Below are 18,566 nucleotides of genomic sequence, written 5' to 3'. Positions count from 1 at the left end.
CTGGCCCAGTCAGGGACTCAAACAAACAGACAGAAAAAGACCTTATTCACAGTAGTACCATGTTTGATTTTTGACATGAATGAAAATTAGGCTGTGAGTGACAGACTAACAGGTTCTTAAATGGCACGCATTAAAGTAAATGTTATAAAGTTCTTAGAACATATCAAATTTTTTATCTTTTTATAATTGTTTTGAAAAGATGTTTTATTCAATGTTGCATCAGCAGAACAATCCTGTGGCAGCGGGGGCGTGGTCAAGCGCCCGTCCGGGAGAGAAAAGCGGTAAGGGCGCTCACACCTGAGCTAAATGATAACTAACACCTGTGTCTAATTTCAGTAACGTGAGGAGAGCGGCATAAAAGGGAGGAGCGACGGAGCATGGAGAGAGAGAATTACGGACATGTCCGTCATGTGTGTTTATGTTTGTGCTTTGAGTTTTATTAAATATGATTTATGTTGACTAGCCGGTTCTCGCCTCCTCCTTGCCCATCCTTCAACTGTTTCACAGTGGTGCAGAAACCCGGGACTATTTTTTTTTTTTTTTGGTTACGTAATGGAACCAAGTCGCCCCATAGAGTCCTCCCAGCTGGCGGAAATCCTCCAGTCCCTCGCTAATCTCCATCAGGGCCACCAACAAACCCTGCTTGAGCTCCGGCAGGATCAAGATCGGCGGTTCTTCGAGGTCATGCGGGCTCAGGCAGAGGACCGACTCGCTATCCGGAGCCTCCTCAGCCAGGAGGCTGCGTCAGCCCCAGCCGCGACCCCGGACACCCACGCTACGCTGCCCCGCCCGTGTTACAGAAGATGGGGTGGCAGATGATCCTGAGGCCTTCCTCGACCTCTTTGAGAAGACGGCTGAAATCTGGGGCTGGCCGCCTGAACAATGGGCAGCCCGGCTAATTCCTCTTCTGTCCGGGGAAGCACAGCTCGCGGCACAACAACTGCCAGCGACGAGCCTCCTGGCTTATTCTGACCTGAAGAGGGCCATTCTGCAGCGGGTTGGTCGGAGCCCGGAAGAGAATCGCCAGCTCTTCCGGAGTATGAAGCTGGAAAAATCCGACCGCCCGTTTGCGTTTGTTCAACGGCTCGGGACGCTTGTCGGCGGTGGCTGCTCGCGGGGGACCGCGACGTCGAGGGAGTTATCGATCAGGTGGTACTGGAGCAATTTACGCAAAGACTGCCCAGGAGAACGGCGGAATGGGTCCAGTGCCACCGCCCGGCGTCGCTGGAGGCAGCTGTGCAGCTCATGGAGGACCACCTGGCGGCGATCCCGAGGGCAGATGAGCCCTCCCCTCTCTCTCTCTCCCTTCCCCTGTGTCTTCCCCTGTTTTCCCCCGTTCCCTCTCGCTCTGCTATCTCCCCAGGACCCGTTCCTGCCCCCGCAGGCGTGGAGGATACAGTCGACCAGCTTCCCGGTCGTGGGAGAACCCGCCCAACCCTTCCCCGTCTTTCAGTCGCTCTCCTCCTCAGGTGGTGGCGCCCGCCAGCACGGGTGCGGCCGTGGCGCCTGGGCCGGTCTGCTGGAGGTGCGGGGACCCGGACCACTTCGGGATCAGTGTCCGCTGATGGAGGTGGGGACGGTGGTGCGGGTCTCCGATGTCCCGCAGGCTGCCCCGGTCGGGCTGGAGCGCATGCGGATCCGGTAAGGATCCAGGGGGTACATACCAAGCTTTGATGGATACCGGCTGTAATCAGACCACCATCCACCAACGCTTGGTTCAACCCGGGCTTTGGGCACAGCTAAACGGGTGAGGGTGAGGTGTGTGCATGGGGATATTCACAAGTATCCCATGGTGACTCTGGCAATTAAATTCGGGGAGAAAAGCATAGTGTGGAGGCAGCGGTTAGTTCCGCCTCACCCATCCGCTAATCTTGGGTACTGATTGGCCAAATTTTAGAAATGTATTAGAGGGAGTCTGTGCGGATGGGTCCTGCATGAAAGTAAAGAGATGTGTGATGTCGCGATGCTTTGGCGGGGAGGCGGAGCCGGGCCGCCCTCGGCTGCTCCAGGTGACGAGGGAAGGGGCGAGGGGACACCCCTCCTCTCAGGGAGTTCCTTGAGGGGATTTTCCCTTGGAGCAGTCGCGGGATGAAACCCTTAAGCACGCCTTTGACCAAGTGAGAGTAATCGATGGTCAACAACTCCGGCCGGTGTCGCCGTTTCATATCCGTATTTCTCAGTTATTAAAGATCGGTTGTATAGAGTGGCGCAGGACGCTCAAACAAAGGAGGAGGTGACACAATTGTTGATCCCACGGAGCCGCCGGAAATGGTTTTCCAGGCGGCTCACTATAATCCTATGGCCGGTCACCTGGGGAGCGGAAAACACTTTCCGTCTAATAGCCCGTTTCTATTGGCCGGGCATTGGCGGCGACGTCCGCAGGTGGTGTCGCGGCGTGCGCGAATGTCAGCTGGTAAACCCACCGGCCACCCCAAAAGCGCCTTTGCGCCCCTTCCATTGATCGAGGTTCCCTTCGAGAGAATTGGAATGGACCTCGTCGGGCCATTAGAACGGACGTCACGCGGACATCGCTTTGTGTTAGTCCTGGTGGATTACGCACGCGGTATCCGGAAGCAGTGCCTCTGAGCAACATCTCAGCACGCGGTGTTGCAGGGGCACTCTTCAAGATAATCTCCGGTGGGGGTTCCGAAGGAAATCCTCACCGACCAAGGCACTACTTTTATGTCACGAACACTTCGCGAACTTTACGAATTATTGGGCATTAAATCGATTCGCACTAGCGTGTACCACCCTCAGGCGGATGGACTGGTGGAGCGATTTAATAAAACACTCAAAAATATGATTCAGTAAATTCGTGCACGCAAGACGCTAGGAATTGGGATAAGTGGCTGGACCCCTGTTGTTCGCGAGTCACGAGAGGTTCCACAAGCCTCCACAGGGTTTTCCCCATTTGAGCTACTGTACGGACGACGCCCACGCGGGTCCTCGGCGTCATCCGTGAAACTTGGGAGGAGGGACCTTCTAGTGCCAAAAATGAAATTCAATACGTTCTTGATCTTCGAGCAAAACTCCACACGCTGGGGCAATTAACACAGGAGAATTTGCTCCAGGCTCAAGAACGCTAGCGCCGGCTGTATGACAGGGGTGCTCAGCTACGGGAATTTGCACCGGGAGATAAAGTGCTTGTATTACTCCCAACATCAAGCTCAAAATTACTCGCCAAGTGGCAAGGACCGTTTGAGGTCACCACGACCAGTAGGGGACCTCGATTATGAAGTCAAGCGTACCGATAGAGGGGCGCGTCAAATATATCACCTCAACCTCCTGAAATTGTGGAGGGAAGAGGCGGCCTCTGTGGCGTTGGCAACGGTAGTTCGGAGAAGGCGGAGCTCGGACCGGAGGTAAACAAAGCCTGCGATCCTAACACCCGGTTCTGTGTGGAGACCACCTCTCACCACGCCAACTTCGCAGAGGTTTCCGAACTGCAAAAGGAGTTTGCGGACGTGTTCTCTCCTCTACCGGGCCGTACAGACCTCATACAACACCACATCGAGACCGAACCGGGCGTAGTGGTGCGTTGCCGCCCTTATCGCTTGCCCGAACATAAAAAAAAATAGTTCGGGAAGAATTGGACGCGATGCTGGACATGGGAGTAATAGAAGAATCTCACAGCGATTGGTCCAGTCCGGTCGTCCTTGTTCCCAAGAGCGACGGGTCTGTCCGTTTCTGTGTGGATTATAGAAAAGTCAATCGCGGTGTCTAAATTTGACGCGTACCCAATGCCCCGTGTTGATGAACTGCTCGATCGGTTAGGTTCTGCTCGGTTTTATTCGACCTTGGATCTAACGAAGGGTTATTGGCAGATCCCCTTGACACCAATATCCCGTGAAAAAGCGGCCTTCACCACGCCGTTCGGATTACACCAATTCGTGACGCTTCCTTTCGGTTTGTTCGGGCACCAGCCACGTTTCAGCGCCTCATGGATAGGATCCTCAGACCGCATACTGCTTACGCCGCTGCATATCTAGATGATATCATCATTTATAGCAATGATTGGCAGCGGCACTTGCAACATCTGAGGGCCGTCCTGAGATCGCTGAGACGGGCGGGCTCACGGCAAACCCGAAAAAGTCGCGTGGTTGGGCGTGTGGAGGTACGGTATCTGGGGTTCCACTTGGGTCATGGCCAGGTGCGACCCCAAATTGACAAGACCACGGCGATTGCGACTTGCCCTAGACCCAAGACCAAAAAGGGGTGAGGCAGTTCCTGGGGCTGGCTGGCTATTATAGACGGTTTGTTCCTAATTATTCGGATGTCACCAGCCCGCTGACTGACCTTACTAAAAGGGAGCTCGGATCCGGTCCAGTGGTCGGAGCAGTGCCAACAGGCGTTTACAGACATTAAAGCTGCACTTTGTGGGGGCCGCTTTACATGCACCTGACTTCTCTCTCCCTTTTGTTTTGCAGACGGACGCTTCAGACAGAGGGCTGGGGGCCGTACTCTCGCAGGTGGTGGAGGAGAGGAGCCCGGTGCTGTACATTAGCCGGAAGCTCTCCTTGAGGGAGACTAAGTACAGCACCGTGGAGAAGGAGTGTCTGGCCATCAAGTGGGCGGTTCTCACCCTCCGATACTATCTGCTGGGGCGGGCCTTCACCCTCTGCTCGGATCATGCCCCACTGCAGTGGCTCCACCGCATGAAAGACACTAACGCCCGGATCACCCGTTGGTATCTGGCCCTCCAGCCTTTTAAGTTCAAGGTGGTCCACAGACCGGGGTGCAGATGGCTGCCGCTGACTTCCTCTCCAGGAATGGGGGAGTGGTAGGCAGGCCGGATGATGCCCGGCCTGAGTCGGGCGGTGGGGGTATGTGGCAGCGGGGCGTGGTCAAGCGCCCGTCCGGGAGAGAAAAGCGGTAAGGGCGCTCACACCTGAGCTAAATGATAACTAACACCTGTGTCTAATTTCAGTAACGTGAGGAGAGCGGCATAAAAGGGAGGAGCGACGGAGCATGGAGAGAGAGAATTACGGACATGTCCGTCATGTGTGTTTATGTTTGTGCTTTGAGTTTTATTAAATATGATTTATGTTGACTAGCCGGTTCTCGCCTCCTCCTTGCCCATCCTTCAACTGTTTTACAAATCCAAAACACTTTAAACAGCAGTACAACCCATTGAAGAGACTATATGTCTATCCCTCACACCCACATTGTCATTCCATTAAAATTTTAAAGATTGTGCTACTGGTCCATTCTGTTTGATGCCGCTAGTGCCACAAAAATGACTCAATTCACCTAATAATACTGTGGTCGAGTATAATTATTTTGAAATGGTTATTTTTTTACCCGCATTCAAATATTGCTCTCTCATGTTAAGCTGATAGTAGCTTACCTTACTGGCACTGGAGTTGATGGAAAAACATTTGATTCCTGCCAGTACAGACTGAACTGAAGCCGAGTAGATTTGTGAAAGCAGCCTGTAGTACACCACATATAACTTTAATACCAATCCAATAAATACAGCCTCATGAAAACTCACACTACCAAGTATTATTGGAGTACTTACTGGAGTTCAGTGCTCTTCTGCTGGGTGTTGTCATTTCCTGTTGGATTAGAGAAAACAGTGAAAATACAACCGAATGTAGAGGAATTTTCTCTATTTTCCATAGGTACACTTACCCAGGTATGGGACGTGAGTGCTTCCAAAGAAATAGGTTCGAGCACAGGCCAGTGGCCCTTTAGGGGCCACACACTGTAGCAGCTGTGAGAGAGATTAAAAACAGACCTATTTAACTGTTGTATATATATTAACATAAAAATAAAATCTTGTAAAATGAGTGTTGTAAGCCGTCATTATGCCACTGTGTGACACTCTCTCACCATGTGTTTGGCGACACCCCCATTGAGCCCTGTATTGCGAACCTGGTGGCCTTCAGAGGGGAAGGTAAAACAGTAATTCTCCAGATCCTCCTTAGCTGAGTGACTCCCAAACAAGACAAACGGCTGCCTACTTTTACTGGGATTCAGCACAAACAATAAAAAATGAATCATGAGCCTGACAAAGAGAAATTTAAAATAATTCCTGCATGAAGTCTTAAAAACAAGAACTAGTGTTTGTTTTGGAAGTACCTTTTGTCTGTGATATTGCTGGAAATTAGACCATGTGAATAATATGTTCTGAAAGGCTGGAAGACACAGAAAATGGAAACGACTGCTCTCGAACACAACAGAATTTTAAATGACTCTTAAATTAGAACTGATTTAATGGCAGGTGTTATACTACAATCAGATGGATCTGTACCTCTGCAACTTGGGCCTCTGACAGTTCCTGCATGGACAGCGCACTCTCTATTTCCATACTAGAGAACAGGCAGCTCCACTGTCTTTCAAACAGCTGTTGGTCCTAAAACAGATATCGCATCCACTCTTGTATAATAAGTAATGAATGTGTACACAGGCATGTTAAATACTCATGCTTTGCTTTATGTGTGTTACCTCACTGAGAAGCTTGTCTAAAGACACTGGGTCTAATCTGCTATAGACTTGCCAGAGTCTCTGACTCACATCTATTAGCTATAAGATAGAAGACACAAAACAATGTTGATGGGGGACAATATAAGAACAGCTGTATTAGTTTATATGTTGCGCTGACAATCTTATCAAGTAACAACCATATTAAATAACATACCATACGATTGTTATACCGCTTATGTCTTACATATAACCAGGGTTGAGAGGGTTACTTTTGAAATGTATTCCACTACGAATTACATGCTGTAAAATGTCATTTGTAATGTATTCCATTAGATTACTAAAGGTCAGTACCGTATTCTAAATACTTTAGATTACTTCTTCAGCACTGGTAGATTTTTTATCTTGTTTTGACTATAAAAACTCTGCCAGTACAGTGAGACAAAATACACATGTTAAAAATAAATTCTCTGAAAAACCTAAATATCTTGTGCAGTGTTGTTTCTAAAACACGATCAATCATATTGATCTTGTTTTAAGGATTTTTTGATATTTTAACAGGAAAACAATACAAAATTATTATCAAGAATAAGATGTTTGCCCTAATATCAAAGGTCTTACTAGAAAAAAGAAATTATGACCCAATGTGAATTTTCTTGATATAAATAAATATGATCGTGCTTGGTAACATGTGAATGTAAAATGGCTAGAAATAGCATTATAGTTTAGCATAAAGCTGACAATTTACACAAGGATTATTTCTATTACTTCTGCTCCAAACTGACTTCTCTGTCTGCTCGTATGAATGTAACATATCATAAGAAAGTGTTTCACCGCTGTTCAAATGCACATATCACATAATTTATATGTATAAATGTTTTCTAAATATTAAATGAAACAAATGACAATAAAATGCAAAGGAATCTCTTCAGTAATCAAAATACTTTTTAAATGTAACTGTATTCTAATTACCAATGATTTAAATTGTGGAATACAGTTACTTATATTTTGTATTTTAAATACGTACTCCCGTTACATGTATTCCGTTACTCCCCAACCTTAAGTCATGAATAAATAATTATAAATACAAGACCTTGTATTTCATGGTGAAAAACACCCCAGCGCCGATTCCTTCCAGTGCAAAAGCCTGAATGATAGGCCATTTCTCCAACATGAACATGTCAAACTTTTTAAAAAGGCCTACGGACAAAACAAATAAACCATTAAAATGATGGACAAAATGAACGAATGATGCTTGTGCCACACCAACATGGTAATAATCAGTGTACAGTAGGTATGCACAATATATCGGTGGCCTATAACCAGGAAAATCAAAATATTATTATTGCGCCAATAATGGAATGCAGCCTATATTTTGTTATGGTTTATTTGCTTTTTTTACTCATTAATTTTATTTATTTTTTACTCCTAATTAAATGAATTGTCATTTTGAAATATGTATAAAATCATGACCACTCATATGAGATGAGGACTCTAGTCATATCAGTAACCTAATAAAAGCCGTTTTATTTTACACTGGGCAGGAGCACCCTCATGGAGGCTGCCATTTTAGAATCACATGACCAGCTGAATCTCAGTCAACGTTTTGTTACTGGACAGTTTCACTCTTGGATTAAGTTAATCATGGCTGATTGTGAATAGTGAATTTCTACAATGGAATCTGTAACTGAAAACTATTGATTTTGAATGATGCTGCATCCACACCACTAGGCGTCACTGCAAGTGCACCTTTAATTTGTGAACATCTGCTGTAAATAACAACATGCCATTTCCCATATTCTGTTTCATGAAGCAATAAGTGAAAATGTGACAAAAACATGTATGCATGTTAGTTTGGGGCAATCATTTTTGCTTCTTGCTTAATGAAACATAAACCGAATGTGGGAAATAGCACATCATTACTTAAAGTACAGTAGAGCTGAAACGATTAGTCGATGTTATCGACAACGTCGACAATAAAAATTTGTTGACAAAAAATGTAATTGTTGAATAGTTGTTTGATCTCATTTAACGTAACATGAGATCAAATTTAACTCTAATGATGACACATGAGAGCAGCACTGCAGCTCGCACCTGACTGAGGAGAGGAAGAACTACACAGCTCACAGTCCAGATTCACTCTAAAATTTCCAAACAACTTCAGCTTATGTAGATCGCAAAGTACAAGGGAATTATACAAAAATACCAAATAAGTAAATACAGAAGCACTCTTGTTGTGGAATAAGTGGAGTTGGAGCTCTTTAAAGAAAACACCCCGGTGTTACATCTTAAATGCAGTTACATTTAATGAGCTATAGCTTTATTAAAGTTCAAATAATATGGAAGCAGGTCATGCAATTAACTACAAACTCCGAAACTGGCATTTCTCTGTGCGGTCAGCGCCTCTTCTATGAGTTGTGCGAATGTCCCGATCTAAGGGGGAGAGATTGAAACTGCACCCGGCTGATACGTGCTCTGTTGCGGGGACGCTTGTCCCTCGAGTGCGCACGCTTAATGCAGCATTATTCTTATTGTGAAGAAAATTGGTAATAAGCAGCTTTATTAATAATTGAGAGTTTGTTTTTGTGAGTTAAAGATGGATTGAAGTGAACAGAAAGGTGAGAGAGGAGTCTTCGCCCCATTATACACTGCAACAAAATACGTTTATGATTTGTTTTGGCTTGTTTTCCAATAAAAATAGTTAAAAATCCTTTAAAAAAGATGCATTCACCTGAGAAGCATCATATAAGATATTTAGACTTGCTTTTAGAGAATAGATCTTGAATATACTGTAAGTATATTTTGTCTTTACTGCAGTGGCAGAAGTATATAAGTGAAAAAATACACTTATATTTAAGATACATTCTCTTAAAGCAAGTCTAAATATATGATATGTTGCTTCTCAAGTAAATGTATCTTGTTTTAAGGATTTTTAGACAATTTTAAATGGAAAACCAGACAAAAACACTTGATAAAAATGTGTTTTTTTTTGCAGTGAATTTCTTTACTGAATTACACTTAATAAAATGTATTTTTTTCCCTTTAATTCAGTGAATGTTATTTAGAGGTATTTTTGAAAGAAGATTTTATCCTCTTTATTGTTAGTAAGCATGTTTAATACAACCTTTTAAGTCGGGGTACAAGCTGAATAATCGTTTAAGAGCTAATGATTAATCGTTGCAATAGTCGCCGAATAGTCAAATAATCGTTAGATTAATCGATTATCAAAATAATCGTTAGTTGCAGCCCTACAGGACAGCATTGTGATTAAAATAAGCTTAAAATAATTCTTACAGAATGACTAGAGAAGTCTGAAAACACTAGTTTGGGAGTGAAACTAATATGCTTGTATTTTATAAGTTTAAACTTTTCTGATGTTATGACTCATGAATATTCGATCTGCATGATGTTACCCATTTCCATTATGATTGTTATGTTCAAATCTTAGAAGTTGTACAGTGGAACTGTCACAGATGAGCGTTGTAATAAGCGTCTGTAAAATGAGATGTGCATGAGCACTATGTGCACACATACATTACACATACAAACCCCTACTGCACACATATTCTGGCTGCTGGCATAAATATTACACCCCTTATCAAGAGATTAAGATTTGTATTGTATGTTTTGTTGTTTAATGTACGTTATATGCTATTTATTGCCTCATTTTAGGATTACCGTAAAGACTTATGTGAATCCATACAGTTTATGCAAGTGTACTGTCATATATTTCTCATTCAAATCAGCATACATCTGTAATGCAGGCACATTTCTGGTTCATGTTTCATCCAGCAAACCTTATATAGCAGTCCAATTTCCAAGCTTTTAAATGACACCTATTTGTTATGCTTTTAATGAATTAGCTAGCAGTTCCAGGTTAAAGGATAAAATATTTAAACTGATTTTTTTTTTTCCTTCTTCAAATATTGCTTATCGTATCTGCCCAGAAATTCCATATCGGTGCGTCATTAAATCAGTGTATCAGATGCTTACCATGGGAACTGTAGGGAATTCCAATATAATGACAGTCTTGAACCATTGTCACAAAACTTGAGATCTTAAATTCCTCTGCCACCTCTTCATCCTCATACTGAGAGAGAGAGACAGAGCACAAGAGAGAAAAGGAGGAAAAACACACGCGAAAGAATGCACATTTATGGATTTAGCAGATTCTTGTATCCAAAGCCACTTTTCAGTTTGTGCGTTCCCTGGAAATCGAACCCATAACCTTCAAAGCAAAAAAATCATTTTCTTACTGGGTTAGTGTTTTTTTTTCTTATTTTCTGGTAAAAATATCTAAATATCCTTCAAAAAAGAAAGTACATATGAGAAGTAGAATAATAAAAAAAAGATATCTTATTGATATAGCTTATTTTCATATGCATAGGGTTTATGCTTAAAAAAAGAAACAACCATTTACCAATGGGATAAGAAAAATAAACTTGTTTTCCCTTTGAACCAAATTTTCTTTCTTACTCGATTGGCCAAAAATTTTTCTTGTTATAAGCATAAAAGATTCTAAACAAAATATCTTATTATTCAATAAGACAAAAATACTTAAGAAATTTATTTTTGCAGTGTTGCCATTGCTAAAACCATGTCCTACCAGTTGAGCTAAATGAACATACCTGTATGTCATAGATTTGGGATACAGGGACAGCGAGTGGATGATATGAGGGTGTGCCATTAAAAGAGATGTGGGGGATTGTGAAAAGCAGTGATCATTAAATCATTACCTCTTTCTCAGTCAGACAGTGGAGGTGCAGATTCCTCCAGTGAGATACATATGGAAGCAGGTAGCCATAATTCACAGGATTGCAGTACAGATGCACACACTCTGCCTTAATGAGGATGATCAGATCTAGAAATAAGCAAATATACAAGTCAGATTCAAGATGTAGACTACTTGTACTATGTACATTATAATGTATGTTTTCACTCATGAAAGGAATGACATTAAGCAATGGGGTCTACCATCCAGCACTTCCTCTGGAAAGTCCTCTGGGATCTGCTCCATGTCAAAATGGTTCTGTTTATACAAGCCACAGAAAAGGTAGCTGGCCAGCTCACTGCACCCTTCATTATAGCGGCTGTCAATACCTGACAATAAAAACACAAATATAGCATAGGCCACCTCCATCTGTCCCTTTTGAATAAAGAAAATATACGTGAAGGGACACAGGTGATATTGATTAATTAACTCACCCAGAGAGCAGAGGATGCAATCTGGAGCTTTATTAACATCATCCCTCAACAGAGCCTGGACATGACGCAAGCGGGAGAAGCTGCAAACACATGTCATTGCATTAGATTCACTCAATGTGGCAACTTAGAAAACCATATTGCCAACATAACAATATAATCCTGCATCTACATGGGCAAAGAAGAACACTTTATAGGATAATGTGGAAAAAATAAAATTTTAGCTCCACTATAAGTGGCTTGTATATTTTAGCTTTTTGTTAAAGATGTACTAGAACATAAATGTATTCTTCTTTATCTTAATTTGGTCCAGTAAGCTGCTGAGAAAGTCCAGGGGCAACATTTCTTGAAAGCATAATGCAGGTCTTTATCTGTTTATAAATCTCACAAAAAAACACACACCTATCATATCACTTCTGAAGACATAGATTTAACCACTGGAGTCATATTGATTACTTATATAATACCTTAATGTGCTTTTTGCAGCTTCAAAGTTCTGACCACTATTCACATACATTGTGAGGACCAACAGAGCGAGAGATATTCTTCTAGAAAACTTTGTTTGTGTCCAAAATAAAATAGAATGTCATACACATCTGGAAAGGTGTAGGGAGAGTAGGCCTAAATGATGAGGGAATTTTCATTTTTGGGTGAACTATCCCTTTAACAACGCCCACTTATGTTTATTCAGTTGTGTCAGCTGACTCAAAATTGTTTGTTCTTTGAAAGGGTTTGAGTAGATATAGTCTTTTAATTTCAGCATTTTTGTGTATATCAGATATCATTTGTAATCATTACATTCGATTATGCTATCCTATTATTGTCATTATGTGGGCACCCTGCTCTAGGCAACAATACCAGTCACTTGTAAACCGTTTTCGGTCGACCACTCATCAGAACACTAATAAATTGATTGTATGTATTTTCCAAACAATAATGTCTAAAAATATATGTTTAGAGACAAGCAATTATCTATACACACGCGTTTCAAATCAGATACAATGTGTCTCGAGAACTGAATTCAAATCTCAACCGTCATGCCGAATGAAGTGCCGCCGAATGACCCAAGTTATTTTTAAAATAAAAACTTATATATATATATATATATATATATATATATATAGGCTAAGGCAAAATCCATGTTCTCAATTTTAACAAAAGGCCAGGGGAAAGGATGTTTACAAGCTTTCCGGAGCTGTCACCATCTTGGAAACGGGGTCAGTGTCTCAGGGGAATATTAATCAACCGACATTCTTTACTTATTTCTGAAAGGTGGGCGGGGCATTAGATATTTAGATAAACGATAATCATCTAGTGCCTATAAACATTTGCATTAAATAACAGACAATTCAGTCGATTATTACAAGACCGAGGCCTCTTTCAATATCATCAGATTGGGGATAATCAGACGCATAAATCATTGGCCCTCAACCGTTACCTTTTACTAAAAATAAAACAAATCAATCGTGCCTGTAGAACAAAACCGGCACACGGAAAATATTTATTACCTTACGGCAGCAGTCATTATGGGAGATCTTCCGTTTTTCCTTATAGCAGCCATGCTCATTGTTTGGTATTTAGAAAGCGTTTTGGGATCTATCACATCTCGTCTGTAGAAGAGAGCAACACAAGCGCGCACAAAACCGCTCATACCATCTCCTCAAGGAGGGGGGTTGTAAGCGTTACATACTGTGGAACAACAGACAATATGCATCCGGTGAAAAAAGACTAGTGTTGCTTGTTTTGAATTAATTAATTAATTACTTTGTAATAATACGAGATGGCTTGTGAAACCAGTATCGAAAATTCTAATTAACAACATTACACCGTTTCCTCCTCCTCCTTCGCTGAGGTAGATACAATCTGGCCTGTGTCTCGTGCAATCCTAGGCTGCGTAATGTCTAGAACTATTCTTCCTAAAAAAGCAAGCTGTTGAAGGGAGTTATTAAATTTTTAGCATTTTCATTAAGTTGAATTATAATAATTATATAACAATTTTAATAATAATTTTAATAGAGCTTGAGGCCCCCCTGAAAGTGTGCTGAGGACCCCCAGTAGGTCCCGACCACTTTGTTGAGAACCACAGCTGTATACGGAAGTACGATGAAAAGTTGCTTTTCAAACTGTTCAGAGACCAGTTTCCTTCAGAGAGCCAGTCATTCAAAACAGCTGTAAATTAAGCCATTAACTGATTAGGCAGCAAAATGAGCGTTTTCGGATACAGCCCTAGAGTAATGATTTATTGTCGGATGAATTATATTAAAGCGACTTAAAAAAGGACAGACCCCTTTTTCAAACAACTTTTAGTATACGTTTTAAATAGTTCATATTAGACAATGCCATCAATATGTTAAATAATCAAGTTTATAATAATCTCAGTAATTATGTTTACACAGGGTACAATACAAAAACCGCTGTTGCACCCTCGGTTCTTCTCCTTGTTGACATTTCAGAGTTATAGATTGCCATCCACTTCTTTTTAGTTCCAACAGTTTCAAAAACATTACTGTAATGGGAAAGTTCTTCCAAAAATGAAAATTATTGCATAATTTCCACTTTCCACATCATTTCACTCATCCCAGATAAGTTTCTTTCTTCTGCAGAACACAACAACATTTTTTAGAAGAAGATTTTAGCTTTGTAGGTCCATACAGTGCAAGTAAATGGGTACCAAAATTTAGAGGCTCATAAAAGCACATAAAGCAGCATAAAAGTAATCAATACAACTCCAGTATTTAAATCTATATCTTCAAGTCAAGTCAAGTCAAGTCAAGTGGTTTTTATTGTCGTTTCAACCATATACAGTTAGTACAGTACACAGCAAAACGAGACAACGTTCCTCCAGGACCATGGTGCTACATAAAAACAACAAAGGTCCAACATAGGACCACATGAGACTACACAACGAAATAAAATACCTATATAAACTACCTATATATACCTATATAAAGTGCACGTGCAAACATGTGCAAAAAGTACAGGACAGTACAACAAATTACTGACAATGAACAGGACAATAGACAGTGCAGCGCCGACCAGTACTCAGTAGTGCAAAAAGATGACAGTTTCTAAAAATGTAAACATAGCATACTATGAGATAGTGTTCTATGCACATAGCAGTTATTGAGGTAGCAGACAGTTATAAAGTGACAGTTATTAAAGTGCAACTCAGGACACGTGTGTGTCAAACCAGTCTCTGAGTATTGAGAAGTCTGATGGCTTGGGGAAGAAGCTGTTACACAGTCTGGCCGTGAGGGCCCGAATGCTTCGGTACCTCTTGCCAGGCGGGAGGAGGGTAAAGAGTTTGTGTGAGGGGTGTGTGGGGTCAGTCCACAATGCTGGTTGCTTCTTGGATACAGTGTTTTTTGTAAATGTCTTTGATGGAGGGAAGAGAGACCCCAATGATCTTCTCAGCTGTCCTCACTATCCTCTGCAGGGCTTTGTGGTCCGAAGCGGTGCAAGTCCCAAACCAAGCAGTGATGCAGCTGCTCAGGATGCTCTCAATAGTCCCTCTATAGAATGTAGTGAGGATGGGGGTTGGGAGATGTGCTTTCCTCAGCCTTCGAAGAAAGTAGAGACACTGCTGGGCTTTCTTGGTGATAGAGCTGGTGTTGAGGGACCAGGTGAGGTTCTCCGCCAGGTGAACACCAAGGAATTTGGTGCTCTTGACGATCTCCACAGAGGAGCCGTCGATGTTCAGCGGAGTGTGTTCACCTTGTGCTCTCCTAAAGTCAACAACCATCTCTTTTGTTTTGTCGACATTCAGGGACAGGTTGTTGGCTCTACACCAGTTCGATCAGCCGCTGCACCTCCTCTCTGTATGCTGACTCGTTGTTCTTGCTGATGAGACCCACCGCGGTCGTGTCATCGGCGAACTTGATGATGTGATTCGAGCTGTGCATTGCTGCACAGTCGTGAGTCAGCAGAGTGAACAGCAGTGGACTGAGCACACAGCCCTGGGGGCCCCAGTGCTCAGTGTGGTGGTGGTGGAGATGCTGTTCCCGATCCGGACTGACTGAGGTCTCCCAGTCAGGAAGTCCAGGATCCAGTTGCAGAGGGAGGTGTCCAGGCCCAGCAGGTTCAGCTTTCCAATCAGGTGCTGGGGAATGATTGTGTTGAATGCTGAGCTGAAATCTATGAACAGCATTCGAGCGTCACGAGTCCTTATTGTCTAGGTGGGTGAGGGCCAGATGGAGGGTTGTGGTGATGGCATGCGTCCGTTGAGCGGTTTGAGCGATCACGCAAACTGCAGTGGGTCTAGTGAGGGGGCAGCTGGGTCTTAATCTGCCTCATGGCGAGCCTCTCGAAACACTTCATGATGATGGGTGTAAGTCGCGACGGGACGGTAGTCGTTGAGGCAGGACACTGAAGACTTCTTTGGCATGGGGATGATGGTGGTGGCCTTGAAACACGTTGGAACAACGGCTGCTCAGAGAGATGTTGAAGATGTCGGTAAGAACATCTGCTAGCTGGTCTGCACATCCTCTGAGCACTCTGCCAGGAATGTTGTCTGGTCCAGCAGCCTTCCGTGGGTTGACTCTATGTAGAGTTTTCCTCACATCTGCCGTGGTAAGACAGAGCACCTGGTGGATTGGGAGGAGGGGTGGACTTCCTCGCCATCACGTCGTTCTGCACTTCAAACCTAAGCGTAGAAGTGGTTCAGCGCATCAGGAAGGGAGGCATCTTTGTCACAGGCAACTGATGTTGTCCTGTAGTTGGTGATGGCCTGGATGCCCTGCCACATGCGCGCGTGTCACCGCTGTCCTGGAAGTGACTGTGGATTCTCTGGGCGTGTCGGCGCTTTGCCTCTCTGATTGCCCGTGACAGTTTGGCCCTAGCTGTTCTTAGGGCTGCCTTATCGCCTGCTCTGAAGGCGAGTCTCGGGACCTCAGCAGCGTCGCACCTCCGCAGTCATCCACGGCTTCTGGTTGGGCGTGTGGTGATGGTCTTGGAGAAAGTGACATCATCAATGCACTTGCTGATGTAGCTGGTCACTGATGCTGTGTATTCCTCCAAGTTGGTAGAATCGCCATATGTTGCAGCCTCCCTGAACATGTGCCAGTCAGTACACTCAAAACAGTCCTGAAGAGCAGAGATGGCTCCTGCTGGCCAGGTTTTCACCTGCTTCTGAAGCGGTTTTGTGCGTCTGACGAGCGGTCTGTATGCTGGAATTAACATAACAGAGATGTGGTCTGAGTAGACGAGGTGGGGGCGGGGTTCCGCCCGGTACGCGCCTGGGATGTTTGTGTAAACAAGATCAAGCGCGTTCGCCCCTCTCGTTGCAAAGTCCACATACTGATGGAATTTAGGGAGCACTGTCTTGAGATTTGCATGGTTGAAAAGAGATTTGCACGTTCTGCAGTTCGCTCATAGCCCCATACAGTTCACAGAGCGCTTCCTTAGCGTTAGCGCTGGGGGGAATGTAAACTCCGGTTATGCAAACAGTGGTGAATTCCCGTGGTAGATAAAAAGGTCTGCATCTAACAGTCACAAGCTCCAACAGCAACTAGAGACTAGCATAGAGTTCTTGCACCATTCCGTGTTGATGTAAACACACAAGCCACCACCGCGAGTCTTACCGCAGAGAGCTGTATTTCTGTCGGCACGAAACGAGGCGAGCCCGTCTAGCTGAATGGCGGCATCCGGAACTCTGTCGCTGAGCCACGTCTCCGTGAAAACAAAGACGCAGCAGTCTCTAAACTCACGCTGCGTAGCCTGCTGGAGTCGGATATAGTCCAGTTTATTGTCCAGGGAGCAAACATTTGAGAGCAGGATAGACGGGAGAGCCGGCCGGCTAGGGTTCAGAAGCAAATTATAGGTGTGAGTGAGAAACAGATCAATATTTAATTCCTTTTTTTTACTATAAATTCTCCTCCCTGCACAACTAAGAATGTGAATTGCCAAAAACAAAAGACATAGAATGTGAAAGTGAATGTGGAGATTGATAGTAAAAAAAGGCTAAATATTGACCTGTTTGATATATATTTATATTCTAAAAACCTTTGTTTGTGTTCTGCAGAAGACAGAAAGTCATACACATCTGGGATGGCATGAGGGTGAGTAAATTATGAGAGAATTAACATTTTTGGGTGAACTATCTATTTAAATGTGAAAACAGAACAAAATTATCTGTAACTCATTGGTTCAACACATTGACAAAACATTCAAATGATTAATGATACCAACTTTATATTTCTTGAAACCTGACAAAATTTCACATTTCAGTGGATGTAGAAATTTCCTTTTACTCAATTCCAATAAAACAAAAGTACTAATTATTGAAAAAAAAACTAAAAAATAAGCCGCTAAAATATATCTGACTCTTGATGGATGTACTGTAATGTCAATTTCTACAGCAAAACATTTAGGTGTTATATTTTATAGCAATCCAAAAAAAGCATTCTTCCACCTCAGACACATTACCAAGTTACGACACATGCTATCTGTTTCTGATGCTGAAAAAACAAATTAATGTGTTCGTGACCTCAAGACTATGTTATTGTAATGCATTACTAGGAGCATGTCCTGCAGGTTTAATAAATAAACTTCAGTTGGTTCAAAATACAGCAGCTACAGTGCTATCAAAAGCAATAAATTTGATCATATCAGCCCCATTTTATCGGTGTTACTCTGGCTACCTGATAAGTTTATTATAGAAATTAAAAAATTGTGTTTATTTCTTACAAAGCTTTGGTTTAGCTCCAAAGTACTTAAGTTACCTTCTATAATCATCACGCTCATTACGATTGCAAAAACATCCACAAAAGGATGGAGATATTTGGCTCCTAAACTATGGGATAGTCTTCCTAGCAGTGCTTGGAACTCAGACACACTCTCTCAGTTTAAGTCTAGACTAAATACTTATCTATTCAGCCAGACATACACCTAATTTATCTCTCAATTCATACGAATGCTGCTTTAGTTAGGTTTGCCGGAAC

At 43.0% G+C, this 18,566-nt stretch overlaps 1 protein-coding gene across 1 annotated transcript in view; it reads right to left on the bottom strand.

The window, feature by feature from the left end:
• dnaaf9 (dynein axonemal assembly factor 9) overlaps nt 1-13,269 on the bottom strand; it is a 54,559-nt gene extending 41,290 nt beyond the window's left edge. The window contains 13 exon segments of the mRNA XM_052089773.1: nt 5,348-5,432; nt 5,522-5,558; nt 5,635-5,716; nt 5,836-5,971; nt 6,085-6,140; nt 6,257-6,358; nt 6,451-6,528; nt 7,520-7,626; nt 10,420-10,516; nt 11,163-11,287; nt 11,401-11,526; nt 11,632-11,711; nt 13,137-13,269. Coding sequence (XP_051945733.1) covers nt 5,348-5,432; nt 5,522-5,558; nt 5,635-5,716; nt 5,836-5,971; nt 6,085-6,140; nt 6,257-6,358; nt 6,451-6,528; nt 7,520-7,626; nt 10,420-10,516; nt 11,163-11,287; nt 11,401-11,526; nt 11,632-11,711; nt 13,137-13,195 — 1,170 coding nt within the window. The 5' untranslated portion in view covers nt 13,196-13,269.
• Nucleotides 13,270-18,566: the final 5,297 nt, after the last annotated feature.

Source organism: Xyrauchen texanus, chromosome 24 (genome assembly GCF_025860055.1).
Source record: "Xyrauchen texanus isolate HMW12.3.18 chromosome 24, RBS_HiC_50CHRs, whole genome shotgun sequence".
Lineage (NCBI taxonomy): Eukaryota > Metazoa > Chordata > Actinopteri > Cypriniformes > Catostomidae > Xyrauchen > Xyrauchen texanus.
Note: the sequence above shows the minus strand (reverse complement) of the source record. Positions and strands in the feature narration are given on the sequence as shown.